Source organism: Gymnogyps californianus, chromosome Z (genome assembly GCF_018139145.2).
Source record: "Gymnogyps californianus isolate 813 chromosome Z, ASM1813914v2, whole genome shotgun sequence".
NCBI lineage: Eukaryota > Metazoa > Chordata > Aves > Accipitriformes > Cathartidae > Gymnogyps > Gymnogyps californianus.
The window spans coordinates 22,403,804-22,430,972 of record NC_059500.1 but is presented as its reverse complement, the minus strand read 5'-3'; the positions used below and the strand labels follow the sequence as shown (position 1 = coordinate 22,430,972).

The 27,169-nt window shown below is 41.7% G+C and overlaps 1 protein-coding gene across 3 annotated transcripts in view; it reads right to left on the bottom strand.

Moving 5' to 3' along the window:
- Nucleotides 1–9,509: 9,509 nt before the first annotated feature.
- Nucleotides 9,510–27,169, bottom strand: part of MCC (MCC regulator of WNT signaling pathway) — a 205,308-nt gene continuing 187,648 nt past the window's right edge. For all 3 annotated transcript variants that reach the window (XM_050913512.1, XM_050913511.1, XM_050913514.1), the window contains 5 exons: nucleotides 26,803–26,903; nucleotides 24,010–24,193; nucleotides 16,643–16,877; nucleotides 10,584–10,790; nucleotides 9,510–9,611 (listed from right to left, as the gene is read on the bottom strand). In XM_050913512.1, coding sequence (XP_050769469.1) covers nucleotides 9,510–9,611; nucleotides 10,584–10,790; nucleotides 16,643–16,877; nucleotides 24,010–24,193; nucleotides 26,803–26,903 — 829 coding nt within the window. The remainder of the gene's footprint in view (nucleotides 9,612–10,583; nucleotides 10,791–16,642; nucleotides 16,878–24,009; nucleotides 24,194–26,802; nucleotides 26,904–27,169) is intronic.

The following is a 27,169-nucleotide window of genomic DNA, read 5'->3' as shown; positions in this document are numbered from 1 at the left end:
ACAAAGTCAGCCGGGGAAATATTCCAAGTTAGCAGTTTATCCCAACACATTGCAGACGCTGGTTTACTGGCCAAATTAAAAAGGACATCAGAGGGGCTTTGTTGATGAAGAATCATCAGTATTCTTTATGCGTCCTTTCATTGAAGTAACATACTCAGTTTTCAAATTATGCAATCTTTTTCCCTAGCGGTTAAAAGCTCACTGCCATCCACCCCAAATATAAATTTTATCTTTTATATCCTATCTTAGCAGTCAGAAAGTCTCAGCACAGTCTACGGTCAAAATCTGTGTTCTGCAAAGAAAACAGGAAGAAAAAAAAAATCCAGTTTTTACTTGCAACAGAAGACAAATAAGAAAAGATCAGACCTGGCAGAGGCCAGACCCGTTATCTAACATCTGTGTGGCACTACCGATACGACAGAACAGAGTAGGGTAAATTTGGTGCTTGTCTGCTCCAAAGGATGCCACAGCCAGAGGCTCTGGGGAAGGCTCAGGAGCACCATGCCCAGCGCTGTGACCTAGTGTGAACAGCAAGTCCAATGGAATAAATATTTGCAGTATTTGGATGGGGAGAGAAAACTAAAAATCACGTGAGGTTGATTTAACATTATGTGCAAGAAAAGGTATAGCTGTGAAAACACTGCACACAGTCCCATGGGAAAGAACCTTGTGTACCCAGTTTACTGCAGCTGACGTTCTTAACACACCTGCTGTAACAAAAGCTGCGTGGAAAAGAAACACAGTGGAAAGACTTGGAGGAACTTGTCATGCATGGTAAAGTTTGGTTGCTACGGTGAATGTTACCTCATAAAACTATTACATCACCTTTTGTCTGTTTTTGCACTCACACCTTTCAACCAGTCATGTTCAGTCCGAATGCAGCTAAACATCAAGAGGTATTTCTTTACATTTGGGCTATAACATCCTTGTCTTGCTGCTTCCCAAAGACACAGAGCCAGCAGAGTGATAAGCACTCTGGGCCTCCACACGCTACTTAAACAACTTTCAGATGCTAGTTCTGAACCATCTAGCTAAATAGGTAACAATGGGTAATCCTTCAGATCTATAGATGCCTCAAATTTACATTTATACCAGTAAACCACATGTATTCCCTGAGCTGACAAGATCCACACAGTTCTTTTGGCTTTTCTTGATGTCTTGAAGTCAGTGAAAACAGCACTAGCTAGTGCTGACTCCCACCTTAATCTCAGGGAGAGCAATGGGCAGTTTGATTGCATGTGCTGAAATGTCCCAAAATCTTACAAAAACAACACGAAGGGATCTAGTTTTACACTTACTGTTCCCCATTTAAAACATGCCTATCTAAATATCTTCACTTAAAGAGGCATTTCATAGAAGAAGTAACACCTGAGTAGAGAGACATAGCAGCAACAGTAAAGGCACAGTAAATACCTTGTTTTAGTCTGGGAAATGGAGATGCATATACACTTGGTTAATTACTATTACATGCAAAAAACATGTAAGGTTTTCCCCGGAGTGCTGCACCTTCTATTTTAGTAGCAGACGAGACACCTCAAACCGGTACCTTACTGGCTGGCCAGCAAATGCGCTATCCCTTCGTAAAAATCCCATGCCTCATAATGCTAACTCTTCCCACTTCTCTCCATTTCTATCACCAATTTCCTCAGTTTGGATAGAAAGAATTGTCCTTACTTGTGTCTCTCCAAAACAGATTGCTTAGTTGGGCAGTGAACAGGAGTGATAATGAATCCTGGGGTGCTATTTGTATTCCTTTAATGCATTACAGGGTTAGCAGTCTTTACGGGATTTCTAGCACCACTTCACTTTCCTGATTGCCATTATAAATCAGCAGGATATGAAGAATCAGCCACTACAGGCTTAATAAGACAGAATATTTTAAAACAATAGTCCTGGTCATATGCAGCATTTTTCCAGGATGAGAACGTGTCAAAGCTGCGAACCAGCGATGGAACTGCATTTGATGCAGCAACCATACGAACATCCTCCCAACAGGGATTGCTGTATGGCTGTGGCACAGCCTTCTGCTACCAGACAGTCCTCCAAAGTCTGAAGAGCAAACTTGCACAGAAGCTTACACTCCAAACTCACACTGCTATCGTGCCCCAGGGCTGTAATATGGACAAGCATGGGTCCTGAGAAAGCATTTATGTGTCTATTTTGATGGGAAGAGGGAAGGAAAAGCAAGTATTTTTACAGGAACGCAATTTCTGTGAGCCCCCAAGTCACAAGTCAATTGGACCACAGAAGTCAGCACAGCTTTTGCTCCCAACAGTTCCTCTTCCAACTGGCTACTGCCACTGGAGCTGCGGAAAACACAGCCACGGCACCTCGTGCGCACAGAGAAAATGAACACGTATCCCCAGAAGAGGGAACACGCTTATGATCTGAGGGCATGGCAGGCTTCCAACACAAGGGCTCTCTACTGCAGGGCACTCGAGAAGTCAGCTGGGGAAATCCCTGACTGCTCCCATTCCAAGAAAAAGCTCAGAAGAAGTATATTCAGAGGCCTACAGCCTACTCCAACATCTGCTAAAAACACCATCTTCAGTGAAATGCCTAATATGCTGGTAACAAAGACTTTTCTTTTGTATTTTCACATTCAAAACACTCAGTGGGCAGTTGCTAAGCGGTTTTCAAGGGCTTTTTGTTTCAGACTTACAGGATGGTTCCAATAGGAAGGCAAGCAGACAGAGCCTAACATTTTCTCTGGTTTCAAGGCTACCGCTGCAGAGAGCGGGGACTTCTGCCAGAGCCGTAAAGGAAACTATATAACATTGGGCACATTTCTGCAGTTTCTGTCAATTTGGCCTCCACACAATGACAACATATTTGGCCCAGAATAATGTAAGCAAGGTCTTGCACACCTTATATTTTCCCTCCTGTCTGGGCTTTTCCAGACATGTTCAGGTTTCATATGCCAGAAGTCTTCCCAGGCAGGTTTTCCTGCCCTTGCTCATTTCATTGAGAATTCCCCAGTGCTGCAAACAGGAAGCTGCTCTTCCCTGGCACGCACAAAGCTGACTTTTCTGCCCCTGGCTTGGAGTGTACCCAGCTAACTCCCCCTCTTGTGAAAGCACAAGTTATCGCCCCTCTGCCCTGGGGTCAAGAGCACCCACAGCTCTTGCCAAATCTGGAGCAGAAGAAGAGTAATGAGCTCTCTCCAAATCAGGAGGTAAGAAAGTTGCCCACAGCTGGGCAGAGGAGTCAGGGGCCTTTGGGGCCTGATTACTTTACGTCTTGCCATCCCTAGGAACATCCTTTTACCCACCAGGGAGCACTGCCTGCTACAAGCAGACCCCTTCAAATTCTGGCTCCCCTGCTGGAGTGGCACCATTAGCTTCAGCTCAGCATCTGCCCCTGAGCTTTGCATACACAAAGCCCTGATGCAGCAGCCGGGCAGCCAGCCCAGGGGGACAGAGGCCTGAGGTTTCCTGGGCATAGGTCCCCATGCAGGCTGGCCAGCCCCCAGGCACATGCGGTTTGGGGAGGGGAGGGAGGAGAAGCACCTCCTGCATGGCCCCTAGCTTTCTGCATGGTCCCCGCTTTGAAGGGGAGGCACACACCTTCCATCCCACACTACACTCCTAGTCCCTTTCCTAATAGCCTCCTGTTGTTTTAAGCCTGGCATGTTCCCTCGTTCCCCTCTCTGCCTTTTCCAGTTCCAGCTGAACAGGGTGATTGTTTTTTCTAGGCATTTGACTCCTCTTCTCTCAGGAGATAACAGCTGGACATTTAAAAGGAATGCAGATAAATTCTCTTTTCATCAGCACTTTAAACTAACATCTTACATCAGACTGGCATGCAGAATCCCCAAGCCAATTCGAATGCATGCGTGCCTCACTGGTCTGGGTTGGCCTGTTAAGGAAAAAAAACTAATATATAATGGAACTTTTTAAAGAGGCAACACAACAACACACCACAAATGCCAAGAGAGTCTTAAAATGACCCTCTTCAAATGCCACGTCTTCCTGTCTCACCTCCTCGGGCATCAGTGTGCTTTAGAACGCCCGTGCTGCATGCTACCCGTGCAGAGGTAGCCTTTTCTGATCACAGAGAAGATGAGAGTGCTTTAAAAAACGTTTTGCTGGTCCAAGATACTGTACTGCTTTTTTGCTGATTGTCAGATGCTTAGAGCAGATCTCAAAAACCAGATGGTACCACAGGCATGTGTTACACCACCAGCAGTGGGGATACAGGCCAGGTGTGGTCCTGGAAACAACAGACTGGCAGCAAAAAGGGAGAACAGGCCTGGAGGGAGGCAGCAGCATGCCTGCCGCACTCACTGCTCAAACCTCCCACCCAGCTTTGCCAGCCCAGCCTGGAAGCTCTCCAGATCTGGAGCTATTTGGAGCTCCCTGTGACAATTATATCCAAGTGCACAGCAGCTCAGCAGTTCAGATAACCACGCAGTGGTAAGGAGAACTACTTATTCCATGTCAAAAATAGAGAAAAAGAAAAATGACGGTTATCCGTGATGCATGTAGAAAAAAATAGCTACCCGAGGCGCTTCTGAGGAATCTGTCCCTTATATCACCATGAGTCATTTCTCTTCTTGCAAGAAGGTTTCTCTCAGTGGGGGCTCTCCGGGGGGATTTCCAGAGACAGGCCATGCCTCCTGAACCCCTCAGGCAGCCAAGGGAAATCACAGCAGGAGACTGCACAGTCATAAAAAAGACAGAGATCCCTGAAATTTGCAATGACTGCAACCCATGCCAGTCTCTGGCTTTCAAATGTCTCAGAGTTGCGTATCTCCCCATTTAATGGGCATGATAACGAGAGAACAGAAATAAGCAAATGTAACTGACAAAGAGCAGCCGACAATGCACTGGAAAAACTCATCAGTAGCTCCTGAATACCAACCCCCGCCTCCCTTCCCCCACTTTTATCCACTGTATGTTCATCCTGTACTTTGGCCAAACAGAAAGAGGATTTTACTGATTCAATTCTTAAGAGCCATTTTAAATCTGAATCATTACAATATGATGTATTTTAGGCGTTTCTCTTTTCATTTCCAAGACTTAGCCTTACTGATGGTCAAGATAGGCCTGAATTTCAGAGATGCTTCTACCTACTCCTGGATCCTGCTATCATGAAAATAAGGGTGGCCCTTGAAAACATGCCAAGCTAAGGTGTCGTCACATGAAGTTTGTGGAAATTCAAAATAAAGGAAGGTGGCTTGATTTATCTCTGGCTGACATTGTGTCAGGAAATAGTCACTGCCATGCCTTGGCACAGCTTTCTGTTGAAACAGTTGCTCTTTCAAAACAAGAAGTTTTGGCACAACGCAGGGTTGCGGGCTTTGGACAGGCATAAGGACCTAAGACTGCAAAGAACGTTACTGGGTCTCAACAGACACATGGAAGCTATTGCAATAGGGTGAATTTTCTATGTCCTACTAGAAATACCTGCAGTTTCCACTTCCAGAGAGGCAGGACCACAGCTCTGTGCAAAATGTACTTTTTGTTACAAGAAAAAGAACCGTTTGTCAGTCCTACTGATTACCACCCTTTTCCTTCTCCATGGCGAATTCCCAATTAGTAGCATTACTTACTAGGTTATCTCTCAGTTCAAAAGTCATCAGACATGGTAAATACATAGCTCCTTTGTTGTGTTGCCAGATGGAAATTCACCCTTTTGTGAGGGAGATACTGAAACACGTCTAGACTGACACAATTCATGTAACCCTGCACAGTCATCAGAGATCATAACTTTGTGCCAACTGATGACCCAGCTGAGGTCTCAACAGTCAGTCCAGTCAGAAAGTGTTTTGTCTGCCATGGCCCTTACCTAGTATTGTCAGATATCTCCTGCCCAAATATTTTAATGCTTATAAAGGATTCTCTGAATACCTACAAAAAATACAACCCTATGCAGACAGAAAAGCTATCAGCAACTGGAAATACAAGGATGGACTGCAGGAGTACCTCAACAATCAAAGCATTTCTAATAAGGCCTGGGGAGAGGGAGAAGTTTCAGTCTTGCCAGCTTGGCCATTTTCCACAGAACGAAAGAACTCAGCAGAAAATAAGAAAAGATTAGTTGTATCACCATTATTATCACCCTGCTAAAGCAAGAGCATTTCCTGTCTGGGACTCTTCTTACTGCGCCCTTCCTGCCATCTCTAATGCATTTATAACCTGGTAAGTGCCTACTAAGTTATAAACTCATACAAGTCATCTACAGCACTCCCTTCCCCTGCCACAGCAGAGCAGAACACACCAGCAAGGAAGATGTCATTTTAAGGTCTCCCTCAGAGACTGTGTAATGTGCCTGATTTTGGGGTATTCAACCAGATCCTCTCTCATAAAACTGGCCTCTGCCACAATCATCGGTGTCAGTGCCAGGCCATGAGGCTGCTGGGAATACATTTTTGCCCTCCCAAGAATGAAGTATTTCCTGCCAACAGGCTTGTTTATGGATGTGTCAAACTCAAGAAGAAACTCAAGAGGCTTCACGTCCATTGAAACATTCCACCATTCCATCAAGAAAGGAGAGAGGGGAAAACAAAATTGCTAAAGACTCTGGTAGAAAGTATTCATGCTTGGCTGGAACAGGATGTGTCTCTAAATTAGCGGCCTTAGCCTGCAATACCAGAAATTTGGTAACCTAGATGTAACTTTTACAACATGAACTTGCAGATAGTTAACATTTCTACTAGTTAGCATAGCGGTCATGGAAAAGAAAAGTGATTTCTGTAGAAAGTCCATAACGTGGGTTTTAATTCTGAACACTGCTAGGGGAAACCCCGAGTCCTACTAGAACAAATAGGTTATGAAACAATAAACGAAGAATTGCTCCTGCCTTGGATTTTTGCTGATGGGCACTACCAATGACAACTCGGGGAGGTTCACAACATGCTGCTGGATTCCAGATTTACGAGAAAATCCACATCTGCAGAGAGAAGACAGGCTACCTCTGTGGATGAGACTGTTCTGCTGCAAAGCCATTTGCAGACTATGAACAAATAAATGCTTCCAAACCACACCAAAATCTAAACCGTAACTGCATCCTGCTGTTTTATTTGGGTTTCACTCTATTTCAATTAACTGAGAAGAACCTGACAGTTCTGCAGCAACAGAAGGACAGAATGGGAAAGCAGCAGAGGGGGGAAGCTGCCAGGGCTTTCGTCTCTGTGAAGACACGATGGGGAGGGGGCAGCAAGCAGGGTTGCTGATTGATATCACATTCTCTAACAAACAGAAAGACTCAAAAGCAAATGGATTTTTGCCCCTATCCTTGCAGCTGCTGTCCCCTGCGCCAGTGTCTACTGCCTGGAATAACAACAGATAGGTCCAATTGCTGGATGTGTGCACTAATTGCAACCAGCACTGAAATACTCCTGAACATTGGTATTTAAACATTGCCTCTAGACCACAGATTCAGTGTGTGATATTCATTTGTTTCACATCTCCCTCCTGCCCCCCAGCAAACTCAGTTACTCAGCAAAATATTTTTTATTTTGAATTCTGGTCCTACTTCTTTAGTGGCTGAGGAGGGTGCTAGGGGGAGCCACCAGGATCTCTCCTGGTTCATACACAGTGCCAGCACTTGTTTTCCCATACAAGCAGGAAGAGCATTGAGGGATCAGCACACGCTAAGTGCAAAGAGTTAAATCCACTTTGTCCCTAAAGATATCACAGCCACTTCAGACCATTCTGCACTGTTGTAGCACTTGCAGAGAGAAAACGGCACTTTGATTATTTTTAAAACACTTTTGTGGATCCACGATGGTATAAATTTCATTGTGATATCCGAGGCTCCATTTATCCAGGACAGCAGTTAGGAACTGCTGGTATTTCTTAGCACAGCTGTGGCTAAACAGGTTGCAGTAAGCTTTCTCCATGTGCTAGACAGACCTTCTGCCGACTTTCAGAGAGACGACTTCAGGATAAGGAGACTAAGCATTCAGCCTGATTTGGCTGGCACACTGATTAGGGAGAAAAATACCCTGTCCACACAGCTCGCCGGAACTGTGCTTGAGCCCCACTGGCAGTAGCAATCACATTTAGTACAGTCATATTTCCATTACACAGAGAGTCTTCACTCCAAAATTTATGTACAGTTTAATCCGATTATTTTTCTTCCCCATCTCTGCCTGACAAACTGTACTCGCTAGGCCCCTGGCTGGAAATCCATGCTAATCAACTTAAGGCCTAGTAGATAAAGCGAAGTTTTTTTCTCTGTGTTGTCAGCAAACCACATTTCATGACTATACTCAAGCCTCTGCTAACTAAGGTCACTGGCATCTTCTCAAAATCCAGGTGCAAATAACAAGAAAAGGAAAAAGCTGCAGCTTGAGTGAAGACAGAAAATGCCAGTGGAGTTGCTCACACCGGGACTGGAGTGTGGGGGGTACGGGGGAGGCCAATGGCTCTATGCAATGTTTATGCAAATGACATTGTTGATGGGTTTTAGCCACCCCCACACAAATGACAGTTTTGATTATTTTAACCGCAGAATTTTGTTTCCTGCATCAAGCAAACTAAATACTCAGCAACTGCCAGACTATTAAGCAAATGGTATGAGATGTATTGATTCTGCAGTGGTAACGATCTTACATTTTTACATAATGCCTTTCAGGCTTAAATGTCCCTAGGCACACTACAAGTTGCACCTACGAAAAAAGCACTTCAGGAATGAAACACCACAGCTGCCTGCGAGGACATTCCACCATTAAAGAGGGTGCAAACACCATAAAAGCAAAATAAACTCTTCCCAGCTGAAATTCTTAGTAGCATTTTGGACAGGTTCTAGATACAATAACCAGGCTAGATATTAGATAGCCACGTCTTAGAAAAGGTGGAATAAGTACTGAAACAACTATCGAAACAGTGAATATCTTTGTCGTGAAGTTTACCACATCGCTGGTGCAGCGAAAACTGCTGCACAAACAAATATCTAGTTAATGTATAACTGTACTGAAAGCTTTGGCTTAAAACCTGGCTGTTGATAAAAGCAGTTTGTCAAGACATCAATTTTCTCTCTCGTTGGAAAGCTAATGCTTCACACAACAATGTCATTCATAATTGAACTGTGGCTTTACTTACTCAGGAGGCAAATGCAGCATCTGAGTCATCAAAATCACTGCAATTACCACTCCTGTAACTCCACCCAAGTTCTAATCTGTGATCAATCTTCTGAACCAAAGATCACACTTCAAATCCTGTCTCCACTAAAGGTTTTCTGCATGCCCTCAAGCAAGTCATGTCACTGTTTTGTGTCTCATATTCTTGCCTGAATATGGACATTCCTGACATTTTGAGAGTTTCTTAGGGATACAGTTAATCTGAATTTTAGAGAACCTCAAGGAGAATGGAGCCGAGCACCATGTGAGGACTTTAATCAGCTAAAGAACAACAGCAAAAGAGAGGGGAAGGTTAGAAGAACTTCGATCGTTTTCCTTCTCACAGGAAAAATCTGGGCTCACTCTTGTAAGAGTGAAGGCTCAGAATTATACCTCACCCTGGACCCACAGAACAGGTCATGTCTCCGGTGAAGGGTGCTGCTTACCGCCTGAGTGCGTTTGTCAGTTCAGCAGTCAGTTCACTCTCGTTGTACGGTCTCAGCTCAGCTAGTGTTAACGGTGTTGCGGTGCCATCACTGCACTCCTGAGAAATGAGAAAAGGCCATCTAATTTGAAGTTACCATCTTAATGGGAAAACTCTAAAAACCTTAGTTCACAGGCACTTTTAAAAGGGAGGTGAAAAACATCACAACGTCATAACAACATGGCACTGTATCAACATACCAAGAAATGGACTAACAGATTAACACTTCACGAATCCCTCTAAATGCTTCCTAAACCACCACAGCTCACTGATCTGCAGAATTCTGCTATAGTGTGCATAACTGCTGGTGCCTTATATTACTTTTGACACCACACTTGAAACAAAGAAGCACTGGGTCAAACAATTCAGATGATGCTTTGCCAGAAACAAATAAGAAAGACACAGTTATACACCAGCTCTGGGTTTTGTTTTTGAACATATTATTGAGGTTTTCTGGGGACACAGCACTAAAATAACAGGATTAAAGTTTTTCTAGGTATCACTATTTCTTCATGCAAATTATTAATGTAAATGCAGAAATCTGTTTATTTTGCATTATACTAAGGGAGGAAAAGTCTTCATTCTCAAGTCATTATAAACCGTCTGACTTGGAAAAAGAGAGTGTCATTACAATGCTCTAACTGCTTCATAGAAATGAGCTCTATTTTTTCATATTTGGTGTTTGGAGTAGGGGGAGGATGGCATTTTGCTTAGACTCTCTTCCACTGTTTCCAGTGAGCGGCAACAGGCAAGACACAGTGTGTTCAACTACAGTAGCTTGTATGTTTGGCAAGAATGGCTTTGTTGTACTCCTCCCCAAAATGACAACCTTATTTTAGCCCAGGCTTAACAGTAATTCTGCAAAGTCCCCCTAAGTCACAGCATGGAAAGAACCACCTACCAACTGGAGAAGAGGGAAAAGACGTACATACAGACAAAAGAGGAGAATGATTAACATGCTAAAGACTGCTATAGGGAGGGGTACAATAAATCGTGTTTACGCCGATTTTGGAAACTTGTTTGACTCCTGACCTTGCCCAATTTGTCTTTGCTTCCACTGCTGGTTGAGCTGAGAGACCTCATTCTCTGCTCTTTTTGCTCTTCCACTTCAGACTTCAAGTGCTCAATATGGACGAGGTAGGCCTGCTCCTGGGCCTCTCGAGTGCTCAGTTTCAATTCCAATGCCTTCTTCTCCTTCTCCAGCAGGTAAAGCTGTGCCTTGAGCTCTGCCATCTCCTCCTGTTGAAGAAACATTATCAGCATGCTGCTTCATGGTACTACATATCTAAAGGAAGACGAGGTTAAACAAGGTTTTCATCCACTCCTGTTACTTGAGTGTTCTTTCCATGGAGAACACTATCAGCATTCAGAAGGCTTGTTATAATCACATAGTATATTTGTCAAAAGACCAGCATATCTTGAGACTAAGTGAGTATGACGAGCTGTGCCATCCCTTAATCAGCCTCAGAAGTAAGTTCAGAGGCAACAGAGCAGCTAATGTGGTGCTGAAACTACAGTATCAGGGATCTGAGAAGGTTCTTTGGTTCTACCTTGCTCTTCAGAGACCATTGCCCTAAAACCAGGAGTGTCTGACTTTCTCGTCAAACAGCTCCCTAAATGCCAGATTCCAGTTTCTTATTGATACAGAAGAATTAAGAGTTGGTTCATCTCATTACAGCGGAATAGGTTTGAGGGACTAAGACAGCAAACACAGATCAAATATTCCTGCCTCATAATACCAGCCTCTGTGGTAGAATGAGTTAGTCAAAAAGGGCAACTGAGTATGTCACCATCGGAGGTCCATTTTTAATCTCCCTCCTCTAGATGGCCAGAACCCCAACTATATACAACTGGACATCGACAAAACTGCACTCTCTTATATTCTTCCATAAATATGATCCACAGAAGATGGATACTGGTACTTCATAGAAAGAAGCTCAACTCTGAGAGCTAGTTCTTGTGTGTAGTTCTTCTGCCACTCTGATATTTATGACAGGGCTGTCAACTATTGTAACACAACAACTGCTATGTGGGGACAGACCTCTGCTTTAACATCTGCTCTGACAGTGGCTGGGCAGAAGTGTAAGAACAAGGCATGAGTGCAGTGACCCTTCTTTTAGCACTTGCTCCCAGCCTCCAATGAAAAGCAGCTGATGGGTATCCTGAACCAGAAGGCTCTTTGTGTTTAACACTTCAGAAAAGTTTCTTCCACAAAATGTCTAGTTATTTTCTGAACCCAGGAAAACCCAGCATCCACAAAACATTTAAAGAGATAGTCCTAAAACATAATTTACATTATGTGTCAAAAAACCACCATCAAACAAACAAAAGACCACCAAAACAAAAAAAACCCCAACCCAGGATCATGTTCTCACTGTTGAGCTTGCCGTGCCCTAGGTCACCTCATGGGTGAATATTCAGTTCATGCAACCATTTTTTCCTACCAAAAATTTGCTGTCTGGATTAAGTGTAAGCAGTGTACACAGGTGTAGCATAGCTAGAACCAGCATATAGTAATCACAGGTAATCACTGGCTTATTCAGAATCACCAACCATGCAAAAATAAAATCCATATCCTAAAAACCCTCGGGCTTGGAAAGGTTTGTATGAGCTTTAAAATCATTCATTTATTCATCTACTTGTTTGTGAACTGAAGGTTAGAAGTACAATCAGTTTCATTCGATGTGGTTTACAGAAATTTAGTTGTTAGGCAAAATTACCATTAATTTCCTTTGTCAACAGTAAAAATGTAAATAATACTGATAAATAATCATGGAGAAATTTAGTTATAGGAGGTGAACTGGCTTGTCTGGTATACTTTTGTGTATGCATTTAGCTTCTTAACCCTCTATTTCTAAAGCCATTAATCTACTTAGCCTGCTTAGTGAAGGCTGAGAAGTAATTTGAGCAGAGTATTTTGGCACTTATGTGAACAGAAGACACTCTTGACAGAGGGCTATCTATGTGGGAAGGTCATGGCAAGATCTTCCCAGGCTGGAAGTTGAAGCTAGGCAAATTCAGCCTAGAAATAAGGGACATTCATTTCCTAAAACGTGAATTGAACCACTGCAACAATGAATCTGTGGAACTCATTCTTCACATCACTTAAAAGTTTTAACTTAAAGACTGGATGTTTGTTTGTACTACATATCCTAGCTCAAAATAAATTTGAGGATCAATGGTTAACTCCTTTGTTTATGAGGACAGTAAGCTTAGATCATCATATATGAATTCACAAGTTTGCATCCTGTCCCAGAAGATGTATCGTGGACTCCAAAAGCACCCCCCATACATTAGTTTTCTCATGTCAAGACAATGTGACTTGGAAGTAGAGAAGTAAAGACAAAGCAGGGGAAAAGTGGAAGAACTGTCAGCCAGTGTCTTACAGAAGCTCCCAGGGAAGGAACAGGAAGGAACGGAAAGGGTGAAGTTAAAAATTAAAACTACAGTTGAGGATTCTGGTATGGACACACACAATCTGTGAGGCAGGGTGGCAACAGTAACATTTCATGTGGGAAAATTTAAGTAGCTCAGGTTTACTTAGAGAGTTAATTAGTCTTTACATATGCAGTAATTTTTTCCATGAAAATATGTTTTCTAAAGATAGCATCTAAATTTCATTTCAATGACAACATCACCTTTGTATATTTACTATCCCCTTTTTTTCTAATTACAGGATGCTGGTGAAACGTTTTGCAGTTTAACGTATCTGCTTCTTCAGCGTGTGGGCCTAAAGCACAAGTGGCATTTACAAAATGAAACCCTGAAGGAGGAGGTAGCAAGTGGTCACTCTTCCAGTTGATTGCAGAACTTATACAACCCATGCAAATTCACAAGCTTCAAGCACCAAATATAGCAGTCATTTCAGGACTAATTAATTGAATATTGAGGAATAGTTTGTACTTGCCATCATATTGTAATTCTGAATTTGGGTCAAAATTTGAAAGACAATCAAACACTCCTGACTCAATATAATCAGAAACACTACAGCATCCTCAAAATTAAAATTTGTGTTAGATGTGGTCATGTCAGAAGAATAACACAGCAAGGACTCTTATGTGGCAAAAAGTTCTAAAAGTCATAAAAAGGGGCTCCAAGAGGACCACAGTTCACAAGGTGGAATATACCAACCTTCAGAAGTAAAACAAATATCAGAGCAGATAAATGCTATGCTCTAGTTAACTATATTTTACTATATACATCTATAAGAGCATGAAATGCTGTAACAAAGGTGGACAATAGGATTCTTAACATTTTCTGCAAAGAGACTGTAGTCTCAAAGCACATTATGAGCAATATTACCACTGCCTGTACACAAAAGAGGAAAAATTATCAGTGTAGAAAGCTGAGACTTCTTATCTAGATTAAGTCCTTTGAAATGCAGAAAGGCTGTAAACCAAGAATTATTTACACCCATCAGAAGTAATCTCCTTGCTAACTGGGGCATGACAACAACTGACCTCAAAGCAAGACCACTGAATGATGACAAACCACAGATGAGAATATATTTGGAAACATGGTTAATTATTGCTTGAAGCAAAGAATTGGATTTTACAGAAGTACTGGCGACCACTACATCTTACACTCTGGATCAGTAAAAAAAATAAACAGGGCAACAGAGAAACCGTCCCCAAACCATCTTTTTATGGATCATTTTCATCAGTAATGAAGAACTAATGGTGTAAAGGCATTTTCAGAACATTATCAGCATAACACATAGATGCAAGAAGCAATATGACTGATGTGGTGATCAGTTTTTACTGGGAGTCATAAATGAAAGGTGCCAAAAGATGCAGCAGAGATTCCAACAGAGATACAAGTTTCAGGAAGACAGCAGCAGGTCGTAAGACCCAGCAATGTAGGAAATCCTTGAGTAGCTCAATCAAGCTGTATCATCCTTGCTAAGAATGTGGAAGAGAGGGAACAAATTAAGAGCTGCTACATGATGAAGTCCTCTGCAGCACAGATTAGTCCATCTGCTTCAAGTTAAATAAAATACTGTAAGGAAATTTAAATTCTCCAGTTGTCCCAGAAGAAGGCAGATGCATATGCTATTCTGTATGAGGTACATGTTTCAAATAACAGATACAAACAATACACTCAGAAAGCCAAGACATCCATGAGTCCTGCCCTTAGGTTCAGCTATGTTATAGCTTGCTGAACATATGAGCAAGGTGTAGTGCAGATCTGAGCAACAACCATGGATGCTAATAAGGTAGGACATTCTCTTGGGACCAAAGCACATAGAGTGTAGCTGTGCCTTTTGTAATGCTTTATGCACAGAAGAAAGGTGTGAGTTTTCAATTTCTGTAGCCGGAGAGCACTTACCAACAAATCCATTCCAAGCTTTGACAAATTTGAGTTTTCACGTCCCTTTCAGAAACCTAGGGATATCCTGCAGCTGTGAATTCCAGCAAAGTACAACAAATTATAATGAATAACAGTACTGTCAGTTTCTCTGTACCAGAAAGGACTGAAGGTGACTTCAGCGATCTATGTAAAATGTGTGTCTATTCCAGCATGCACTGCACACAAACCAACCAAGAAGTAAGATTCCTCCTTCTTCTTCTTCTAGGGACAATTCCTGCAGTGAAAACCCAAAGTACTAGGTCTAGCCAAAAGTTATGAGTGGACACCATATGTCAAAAACAAGTTAGATGATCATTTAGGGAACAAAAGGATTATCAGCACTCAAAACTGTGCCAGAAATTATGATATGCAACTGTTGGTGTTCCTACCAGGTCAGGGAATGCAAGGGTACTAATCACAAGGGACAGCTCTGCAGTTTGCCTTTACCAATCAATTTAAAGACAGAGGTAAGAATGGTGTACAAGAGATTTCAGGGAAGATCTGGATGCAAAAGAGGAGAAGGAGGTGTGATACCTGAAATGTACATCTAATTATCTACAAATGTCTTCCAGTACATCTTGCGTGCTTTAATTATGGGGAATATATTGCTGTTGGCCTCAATATATTCAAACCACTAACATAACTTTAAATCTTCTGACTGGTAGCAGGCAATCTTTTTTTCTGAACTGCAAATATTGAATGCATTATTGCAAAACTGTATTTGTCATCATGGAAAGGCAGCACCACTAAGAACATAATTATCATTATTAGGCTACCAGTAAGCCAGCAGTAGCACATCTGAACAAAAATCTATAGCTTTAGAAGCTTATGAAACTATCAGGATTTGCTGTCCCACAAGATATCATCATTTGACATATCTGCCATTAGTTGACTAAAATAGGACTTGCTAACATGCAGAAATTAAACTTACTTAAACTAAACCAAAACCAGACAATTTCTAAATGCGGACACGGTTGTATTGCCTTTAATATGTTCCTATATTTTAGTTCACCTCTCTCAAAGTCAATACAGAAGCCAGATTTAAAATGATATAAGCTCTATACCTGGTCAATAAAGGTCAGTTTTTCTAGATCACCTCTTTAGAACTGGATGTATAAATCAGGCCTGAGGGACCAGAGTTTTCTCTGAAAACCTCTGTTACTGCAAGTCATTACATACTGCACTCTTTGCTTCGGCTCTGAACTGAGCGACAGATTGCAACACAGTGCCTAGAACATCTCTGGACTTGCGACCGACTGCTGGAGAGCATTAGGGATGATAGCTTCTGACAGATCATTCCTCCTTCCCCCATGGCAGTATTAAAAGGAGGTGAATTTGTTCTGCTTCAGTTCACAAATATTCAAGATGCACATTCGCAAGCTTGCAAGTAAAGTAATGAACTGTCTCTTGGGAACTGCTGTATCATGCTTTTGGTCACTGTCAAACAACTCAGCTGCCATATCTCTTCGAGAGAGCATCTGGTTTGTCAAGGAGAGCATTCCAAGTTTAGAGCCACGGATGAAGTCCTCGCCTAATTCAAAACACACATAGCTCGTCACTGTTAATGCACTGCCTTCTGTCACCTGCTGACTACTGGATTTTCAGCCCATTTGTTTCAACAAAGTTACCCTTTATTACCCAGTGATCACTATCAAATCCTCCCGTGTGTGTTACTGAGCACGTTTTGTAGCACAAGGGCATTGTCAGCAGTGCAGGTAGCCTGTTGGAGATGAATAAAATACCTTCATTGCCATAAGTTCCTGCATCAACACTGCATTTTCCAGGTCTAGCCTCTGGCTGTCTCCACGAGGTTTGACGTCATAACTAAGGGGATCAATGTGGATGCTTTCCAGCTCCAGCATTGTTAGTTTCACTGCTGCCCGGTCATTTTTCAACTGCTGGATGTAATCCTTCAGCCGCTGCTCATCCTCCTTTGTAAATTCCGTATCACAACTGCTTGCAGTTGAGCTGGTAGTACTGGAAAGAGAAAGAACAGTATTAAAAAAACATTTGGAACAAAATCTGTATTTTTACATCAAACACTCTCCCAATACTTCATCAACACATCTGAGTCTTACTCAAAAGTTCATAGAAAGGACACACATAGCATGGACTGGATGTTGCAATGTTCAGAAGATGCAAAGGGGTGTGACAAATTCAGAAAAGAAATTAATTCTCTAAGCTGTATGAGAAAATTGAATCATGTGACAACTTCTCTGCAAAGCCAGATACTTAGGGACATGTAACTGAATTACTTTTTCTGGAATGGTGCCATCTGAAAAGTCTTTTTTTTTTTAATAATAATAAAAAAAAAAGCTACTTAAGAGTTCTTAGCAATACCCTAGCAGGGCAAGCTTCTCTGCTGCTCAGCCACTGAGTCTTCATCTTCCTTGGGAAGAAGCATCTGCTAAGAAAAAAGAATCAGCCCAGACCTCATTTATCTCTGCTGATGGCAATACCAGTTATCATCTCAGATAGTTTTAATGGATACTTGTAAGAATCAACCTGAGCAAAATTCCACTGGCAGCTGCCAGGAGGTAGCATCCTTCAATTCATGTTAAGGTGTATTCCTCAGTACACTGACATTCCTTCAGGGCTGGAGGGGTTTAAAACCAACCTATAAGTTAGCAGGATTTTTAATAAAAAGTCATCATCAGACTTGGCGGAACTTCTCCTATCTACAGGCATCAAACAAATGACTGCTCGTTAGTCTGCCCCACAAACGTTTACACAGAGATCGCAGAAAGGGAGAACTAACGTCTTAGAGCAAGGGTGGCTCAGTGCTGCCTACCCACCTACACGCATGCCAATGCTGCAGGGGGCCGAGACTGATACCGCTGTAGCATTCCATGGCTGAATATAGTTGCAATAACACTAAAAGGAAAATAAAATGCCGTGTTGTTTCTATAACCTCACTCAAAGCTGCCTGCTGTCTCCTGAGGTCCTGTAATCAGCTGCCGGGTGAGGGATAAGTCATCCATTAACTGTGCTTGTCTGGAATGCTAGATGATCTCAGTTATCAGCAGGGGAATAAATCACTTTCTGTATCAAATTGCACTGCTGTTCAACATTTTTGTAGGAAGAAAAAAAGCCCCACCCGCTACATGCTGTGAGAGTCAGGGTGATGTCCTAAAATATATTATGCATGTGAAAAAGGGGAAGCCTATCAAGATAGAACCAAAAGAAAAGAGAAAAATCAAGCCTACTTCAGCTAAAGCTACATTGATTTTTAAGAGCCTCAAATAATTGCCAATCTTCCCACAAATTCCAAGCACAGCCTTGGAGATGGAGAACTGGCAGCTCTACAGAGATTTCTCAAAATCCTTCCCTCTCATGAAATATCGCATTACAGTTCTTTACTACAGTTGTCCGTCAATTTCCCATTATTCCTTCCTTTTCTTAGGGATAATAGGTGCCATATTTAAACTGGTCTTTGCTTTTGTTTTCATCCGTTTCCATCTGCAGTGAAGCTAAAAACACCCAGTACCTACACTACATATAAACCCTTTCAGGCTGAAACAAATTTTTGTTCATACTTTGTTCTTCATTAGAGAATCTTGAAACACTTAATAAATCTTGCTTTACTGAGTCTAAAGATACCTCTCTGAAGTAGATATTGATATAAAAATCATGGGGATAGACAATGTGAGAAATACTTAATTCTGTACTGAAGTCATGTTGCAAGTTTCCTCAGCACCCAAAGACAGCAATTGCACAGCTTTTCTGGATTAAATGTAAAACAGCTGTTGTTGGAGGAAGGACAGCTTTTAAAGCCTATACAGGCTTCAAATCTTGGGACACAAAGAGCTCATCTCAGTTTTCGCCTGCAAAGGAAAGAAAACCTAACTCTCCTGCTGAGAATGAAGCCTGGGCAAAAATGCTGAAAGTCTATTGTTAAGTTGTGTTGGACCTTGTACTCACTGGATATTCACAGATTTTGGCCCTTAAAGATCCACAGCTATGCACGTATATTTTAGGGGAGAGCAGTCCAAACTGCGGAAGGCAGTCTGGGTTGTTGCCAGTGATACTCAGGCTGCTTTTACTTCAGTCCTGGCTGCCTGCCTGCCTGCCTGTCTGCAGCTGAGTTGGCTCCTCTGGTAAATTGCTAGCAAGCTGCTCCTCTTTTTTTTTTTTTCTTTTTTTTCCTTTTTTTAAGAAAGTGAGGGGAGCTTAGCGAGGAAGCTGTCTCAGCCAGCACACAAGGGGACAAGAACCTTCCCTCTCCCCACGACATCTAGCAGCAAGCCCCCACCCAGAAGACTGGAAGCAGTATGGGTTGCAGAAAGCTGGGGTGCAAAGCCCACTTTGGACTGTTGTAAAAATGAGGCTGCATGATGAGGGACGGAAACAACGCTGCAGTGTTTCTGAACTCCCACAGCACAGCTCTGCCAGGGTGTGTTCCCCCAAAAGCCCCACCATACAGCTCTCCACAGCCATAATGCTAGTCCGTTGCTGCTCTATTTAAGGGCCCGCAGCTGGTGAGCATATGATCCTGAATTTCAGATATTGCTTTCCCTTCTAACAGCAATCAGGACAAAGGAAAACAGACTGACAGAATACATATGTAGTATAATGCATCCATCCAAAAACCACATGAAACTGTTGTAAAAGATGTGCTGTTTCTCATTTCTCAAGCATGTAGGTAAGGATAGAGAAAGGATCACAATTTCATCACACCTGGAGGGAATACAACATCAATCTGGTCATTCTCACTGCGGTTGTATTCACAACAAGCAAAGAGAAATGTTCTTTCCACTCACTTCATCCTTCAAGTCTGTTACAATGATGTCATGCCTGGATGATGTCAAATTAATTTTCACATACGGCCTGTGGAAAATATGCCGGTTGGTACAGTATAACATGCAGTTTTATTTGCTGGCATGCATGCGTGTGTTCGCATGCACATGTGCGTGTATAAAATGCAGTGGATGGATATAAATGAGGCTTCCAACAGTGCCTCTGCGTGAGTAACTTCTGTACACTACAAAAATTTTGTCCATAAAACCCTGTATAAGCTTCAGTTCATCTGTTAAAAATCAAGTCAATAAATAAATCTGCAATTCAGCAATGGTGCAGATAATACAAAAGTTGATAGAACTAAAATAATGCTGTCAGAACTGAATCCACAAAACTTGCTTGAATGTCTGCATGCAACCTTACACTTTGAAGAATGCATTTGATACACAGTATACATGGGCCAACCATGTTCTAGGTGAATGTTGTGGCTTGAGATCTGAAACAGCACAATGCCAAAAGATAGTAACTTCCTGAGAAACTGAAAAATACTTCAACCAGCCAGAAGACAAACAACAGTATATTTGGCTAAAATCAGAACCTTTGGTGAAACTACTCTGCTTCCTTCTGAGACTACTTCAGTCCAGCAATGAAGTGTTACATAGATAACATTAAGATATCTGTTGGGATATTTCTAAATAACTTATTTGTACACTTCAGCCAAGATAATCTTGTCTGTTAGCTACTTATCTGAAATCTGAGGTGATTTTGATGAGAGATATAGTCCTACATTTGGCTGAGTTCAGATATTTTGTCACACTGCATAATACTGAAGAGAATTCCCTTTGCATATAAGAGACCACATCTTTCCCCTCATGAATCCAGACGTAAGGTTGGGCTTACTAGCACTGCAGGGAATAAAACCCACTGTTTTCAGTCAGTGTTACAACTGGAACCCTTCTCTTTTTTTTCTTTCTTTTTAAGGTGCAATCAGTCAAACCTTGCTGGCAATATGTGTTCTATAGTTAACTTCTGTCCATTAAAATAATTATGACTTCCAACTACACTGCAGACCTATTTCTATTTTCAAAAAATGAATTGGCAACATTATTGTGCTGCTGCCAGCCAAATGAGTTGAGATGCTTGCTGTTATTTTTATTCACTTCACCAGTAACAACCTCTGTGATGCTCTTTCATTGCATTTCATTTCTTTTCATTTCAGTTGCTCCCTTTTACAGTCTTTAACCACTTGTCACTAGTGGCTCACCAAGCATTTCTCAGTAATGTGTTCAATGATGTGACATTCAGAATCTCATTTGAAATGCCAAAGTTAAAGATGGGTCAACAATTCCATTATAAGTCCCTATTCTACAGGATTTCTAACAGCAGGAAGAATTACTCCTTTGTCAAAAGTCTCAGCAAAGGAGAGTTTTCATCATCCCACTACCTCTTTACTCAGTTGGCTTCAAAGGGAAAAGGTAGCAACACACATCTGCAACTAAAAGCCTACAACACGAAAACAGCTATGGCAAAAGATCAGTCTTGCAGATTCGGAGTACGTTTGAACCACATAATGTAAAAATGTTTTCATTTCAGTGCAGTGGTCCCCAAATGGTGGCTCACACAGCACTCGCTAGTGATGTGGGCTTGTTCTACTCCCCAGTTTTACAGACTGCCAAGTTCTTTAAGACAAATAAAAAACATTAAGCCTGCAGGAACAGCTAGAAATCCGCAGTCTGCTTTCCTATCTCTGCTTGGATTGCTATTGTAAAGGAAAAGGAAAAGAAATGGAAACCATCAACATCAAAGAATCAGAGAGGGCTGGAGCTCTGGGGCAATGGGAAGTCTGTCTAGAGCAGCAGGGAGCCAAGTGACAAGGGAGCACACATGAATGGGTTGAGAGAGCTGACAACACAGGCAGTGTAACTCCAAAAACCAGGATTAGGGTCCTGGAGAGAAACAAAAAGGACCGAGAATGATAGGGAGAGGAGAATTAAAGACAAAATCTTCCATTTTTTAAACCTGAGATAGAACATTTACTGATATAAATATAGAAAAGTGTGTGCCTTTTGAACCAACACAGATTTTCCATCTATGTGCTGGCACAGCGTCATGCGTCTGTAAGTTGACGAGGAGATGCCTCTATTTTGACACAGGGTCCACAGGAAGGAGAAATCTGAAAACACCTCTACCACATACCACTTGAACACAACAGAAGGGAAGAAGCGAAGATTTGTATTTCATGGAGAAGCTAAAGTTTCAGAAATACTTTCACTGCTATGTATGTTTAGACAAAGACAAATTACATTGGGGGTGTGTGGGGGGGAGAGGGACGACAATGTACAAGTCATGATCAGATCAGGATGCCCATATGACAAGTTCCTGACTTGCTGTGTGCCCTTTGGGTGAGTGAGAGCAGCTTTTCTCTCTCATGTTCCACACACATCAAAGCAAATAATAATAGTTACCTTATTCAGTACAATATCTTGCTCCATGCCAGAAAATACTATCCTACAATGATAATGACTCAAGCTAAAACATCTCTTGCACACAGAAGCATTTATATTTGCATTTTTACATTTCATGACACAGTTTATACTGATGAAATTTGAAATGCTATGCCATTTTAATCATACTCTGCTGAAACTTTATCCACTCAGCCAACACATTACGTGCACACATACACACATTGCCACCTGATCAACAAAAGTTCACAGTAAACAACAAGCACGAGGGATGATTTTCCTCCCCAAACACACACATCTCACTCCCTTCTCCTCCTCCTCAAAAAACCAAAAATGATGTTCAACAAAGCAAGGACTGTAGAGACTATACTCCTACCAAATACTTTCAGTGAAAGGCTAGGAGAACAAACACTAAAAGAGGAACACCACCCCCACCCCCAATTTCTCCCCTGTCAATACTGGAAACTATCTAAATTGTTTTCAAGAAAAAAAAATTTTGCCTTGACTACATATCAGATATCTCACAAGGAAGAAAAATACTGAGGTAGTTATGAACAACCGAAAATGACCCTTTCAAATAATAGAATGGAGAACAAGCTCAGCACAGGTAGAGGTGCTGCTACGTGTGGCCACTTACAACATGCTCACATGCAGCTGTAGATACAGCTTAAGTGCACACAGACTGAGGCAATTCAAGTATTTGAAACTGCGTTGTATAATTTCTTTCCAAGGCCAGTAAATACTTTTGGTACAATGAGTGATCAATGTGTTACTAGCGCAGATGCTGCCACATTAATTTCTATATAAAGATACAGCTTTCTTGGACTGAAAGTGCACCATAAAACTCCTTTGAATAAAACATTAAAATTTACCTCACATTTGGATCCTGTTCCCTCAGGTTACCTTTTTGCTCACTTTTTAGCTATTCCATGTTAGTCACATGGCAGGAAATAAGATCCTTTGGAGGAGGCATCAGCAAGAAGAGGAAATGATATAGTACTAAAATAAACTTATAAAAGTGTCAAAAAATGACAGCGTTTGAATAAAGAACTGGCTCAAAAACTGAATTAAAATGAAGTTTTAGAGTGAATCTGAGAAACCAAAATAACTTTTAAAAAGAAAAATGTTCATCTATATTTATCCAGGATGCTTGCCAAATTCGTATCCATACACAAGCACACATATTCACTGCACAGAGTACAACTACACTGCAGGCAGGCAACGACTCAAAATGAAGCTGCTAGCAGATGTATGTGAACTGGAACACTTCTGCAATAATAGCTCATTTAAGTTTCATTATTTTATAGGTCTTCAGAAAAATTGCAATATCCAGCCTTTTCTGGAAGAAGCCACTCTGTGTGTCATGATGTTCGTTTGCCACTCCATGTGTGAAAGAATAGTATGGGAAGGAAGAATTTGGAGGGGGGCAAGGGGGAACAAGAAGGGAGAGGAAATGGTTTAAAACAAAATGGCTGGATTTGCAACATTCAGAAAACAATTCTTGAGCACTCCAAAATGCCGATGGAAGCATACTTCTGATCTCTGGTTCTCCGTACATCTGTGCTGTCCGCACGCAATAGATATGAATAAGAAGTACATGATTTGAGTTCCAATAAAACAGCAAGAAAGTCACTGAAGTAAAACAAATGTAATGGTTTTGCCCTTTATGAGGAAGATCAAAGTTCAGAGTCACTCATTTGCAACAAATATATACAAAACCCTTCTTGGTTGGAGCTGCTCAAAGTCTAAAGACAATTAGACCACTGAGGCATGGTGACTTACAAATCAAAGCAAAGAAGCCAGTGGACTGAGGTGAGGGAGGTAGTTCAGCAAATACAATACAACACAACATAACTTCTGTTCTGAAATCAAACGCTTGGGGATTAGGAGAGCAGATGAGTTGCAGTTACCTTGTGTGGCTGTTGGATGACAGGCTTTCCCAGGGCTGCACGCTACAGCCAGTGATCGCATAGGCTCCCCCGCAGCTCCCATCTAGTTTCATGAGCAAGGCTTTTGCTGCGTTCTCAGCTGTCTTCCTGCAGTCATGAGCTCTCTTAAGCATCTGGGTGATGTTTTCATCACCTGTCTGGTCCCCTAGTTTTCAAGCAAACAATCTGTTTCAGAGCTTTGAGGAGAGTAATAGAAATTAAGGCAAGAGTAGAGATGCTTCTATGCACTCTCAGTTTATACCAAGACGATGACAATAAATTAGCAATCTGTGATGTAAAAGCAACTTCACTCCTGTGTGAGCATCAGTGGTAACTGGGCTACTGGCCTGAATGCATCCCCCTCCCAGCCACAAGCTCCAGGTACCTGTTGCTCCAGGTACACGTCTTAAGTGATGTTTTATCTTAGCTAGCTTGTCTGTTTGTAAGGGTGTGCATTGTGCATTAGGATTAGGTTAGGGTGCTCAAATTAATAATACACCGGAAAAGCCTCAACCTAAATTACAACTCCTACTCCAATCAGTCCAGTGCTGTTCACAGTGCAGTCATTTCCAGTGCTTTTTCTTGCAAGCACCTTTATCTCAAGCCTAATGGTTGGCCAGAACACCTTCTTACAGGTTACCTTTCCAGCTGGAAGAACTGCCTCACTGTGTAGAAGCAGCCTTTCAGAGTTTACAGTCATGCATATTAAACCAAAAGAAAACTAGCACTGGTGTTTATTAATTTGCTATAATTTCTAGTGGTTATGCAGCGTCTATGCACCTGGTAAGCCATCCCTTCAGCAGAGGCAGGACAGAACCCACCACTGTCACCATTCTTATAGTCCTAACTCCAGCCAGCTAGGACTTGAGTCAAGTCATTAAAGTAAGACACATTAGTGGCTACACTGAAAGTCTGAACAAAGCTACAATATACTAATACTTTACCAAATACAATGCAGAGATGTCAGAGAGTATAAAAAACCCCCAGTTTGCTCTATGTGAGATTCTAATTTCATCCTTATTCGAGTCAAAGACCAATTACCCATACTTCACACTTGCTCAGTGAAGTGTGTGCACTAGAAATAACATTAATGTGGAAAAAAGGAAGGGAGAATGTTCTGTTAAAAGCAGCTGGATATGCTCAGCTCTAAGTGATGCAGAAGCAACTCCCATGAATTTTTTACTCAGAGGTGTTGATACAAAACTTGACTGATCTTCAAACCAAAAATCTGTCAGGTTATCTAGGTGTTTTAATCAAATTTCACGGTGAAGTAAAGGTACATAAACCAAACACAACTTCCTCCAAGCTGTGTTAGGTAACGGGAAATTGGCACTATTTCTATCACAGGGCTGTAACTGATACTACCATGATTAAGAGCTGTAGAAAGACACCTACATAAAAACTAAACTATGCTTTCTTTCATAAAATGCATGTGAGATGAAACCCTAAGTATTTCTCCCTTCTAAGATTTCTTTCTGCCACCTATGTGAATAGAAAATCCAAGACTAAATTCAATTTTGCTGGCCCCTGATCTCTGCCAGCAGGGAAAGCTCCCTAGCACATTGTGGAAAGGAATGACCAGAGTCTGGAAGAAAGGTGGATGAAAATCTCACACATGCACTCTAATGTTTAGTGTATGGCACACACTGCACAAGCCAAGACAGGTACACAAGGACCTGCTTCTAGCATGGGGAGAGATACAAAATAAAGGGCATGGTTAGCAGCACAGCGACTGTGGGCTGAGTGCATCTAGTCATCTGAAACAAGAGGCTGACCATGTCAGTCCTGTGGCTCTAAAGCCAGATGGTCACTCTGTCTCTAAAAGCTCTCCATTCACATTTCAGTGATTCCTGAGAAGCTAGCCCTATAATACTGTCTCAACCAGGCAGTTATTATGCCTCAGCACAGCATGACGAGCTATTCTTCTCTCTCTGAAGGTCTTCCCTCTTTCTGCTTGAAGATTACTATGGCTACCTTCTCCTATCAGTAAAAGGAATGGGACTATAAAACCCAGATTAACGTTCTTTGTGTAAACACCTCATTCTATCAGAAAGTGGAGCCAGCAGCAATGTCAAGCTCCAAACACTTCTGAACTGTACCTATGATAGTGGCTCATTCCACTACTTAGCGAACAGCATATTAAAAAACAATACCTAGCCACAAGATTAACTACCCACAAAATAAGAAAAATCCAGAACACATAGGCTAATATCCCTGACAACACAGTAAAACATAAGATAGAATGTTTTAAAATTTCAGAGCAAAGGTAAAATGTGGGGTGAAAAACTAGAGCCCTTTTTTTTGTTTTTTTTGGTAACTACTCAATGCTACCTTTGTATTGTCTTAATCTCAGTTTTTCATAGACTATACTCAACTTCTAGGGGGTCAGTGTTGCTGGTTCAAACAAAATCTGTACTTGCAGTTACCACAGCTCTATGGCCCCAAGCCACATATGCTCATGAGTATTGCTGAATAATTCCACTCTGTACAGTTGCATGCCTGTAGCAGCCTCACCGCTGCCAGAATAGGCATCCCCTTGTGGTAGTATACATAGGTTAATTTAAATTGCTGGTGAATTTTATGATTTAATTCCAGTCTCTCTTTTTCTTTTCCCTTATTTTCTGGGTGTGTAAAATGATTCAATCAGTTAAAAACAAGAAAAAATCAGCTAGCATTCTTAAGTGATGGGTCATGAGATGATTCACCGTTACAACTAACTCTAATGCTAACTGACATGCAAAAATAAAAATTTAAATAAAATGATTGACATCTTACCAACAGAACCAACACCTGCAGCTCTGAACTGCCCAAGAATGAGACTCTGCTCACTTTCTGCCAATGCCAACAGCAGCTCATACGCTTCTATGCACTGTTCACTGAAAGAGAAAACAAACCACAGAAAACAAAAATCACACAAAATATATCTGCAATTCAGAGGGGAAGAATACCTGCAACAGCAACAAAAAAAAGAGGTAGCTGATGAACTGCATGATTCCCTACTACTAGTCTAGCAGCAGGGATATTAAATGACATAAGACACATAGCTTCTACCACAAGCATTCAACAGTCTCTCCTTCCTTATGACGGTCCCAGGTTGGCCTCAAGTAATGTAACAAGTTAAAACAGAAGAGAATGACCTGAT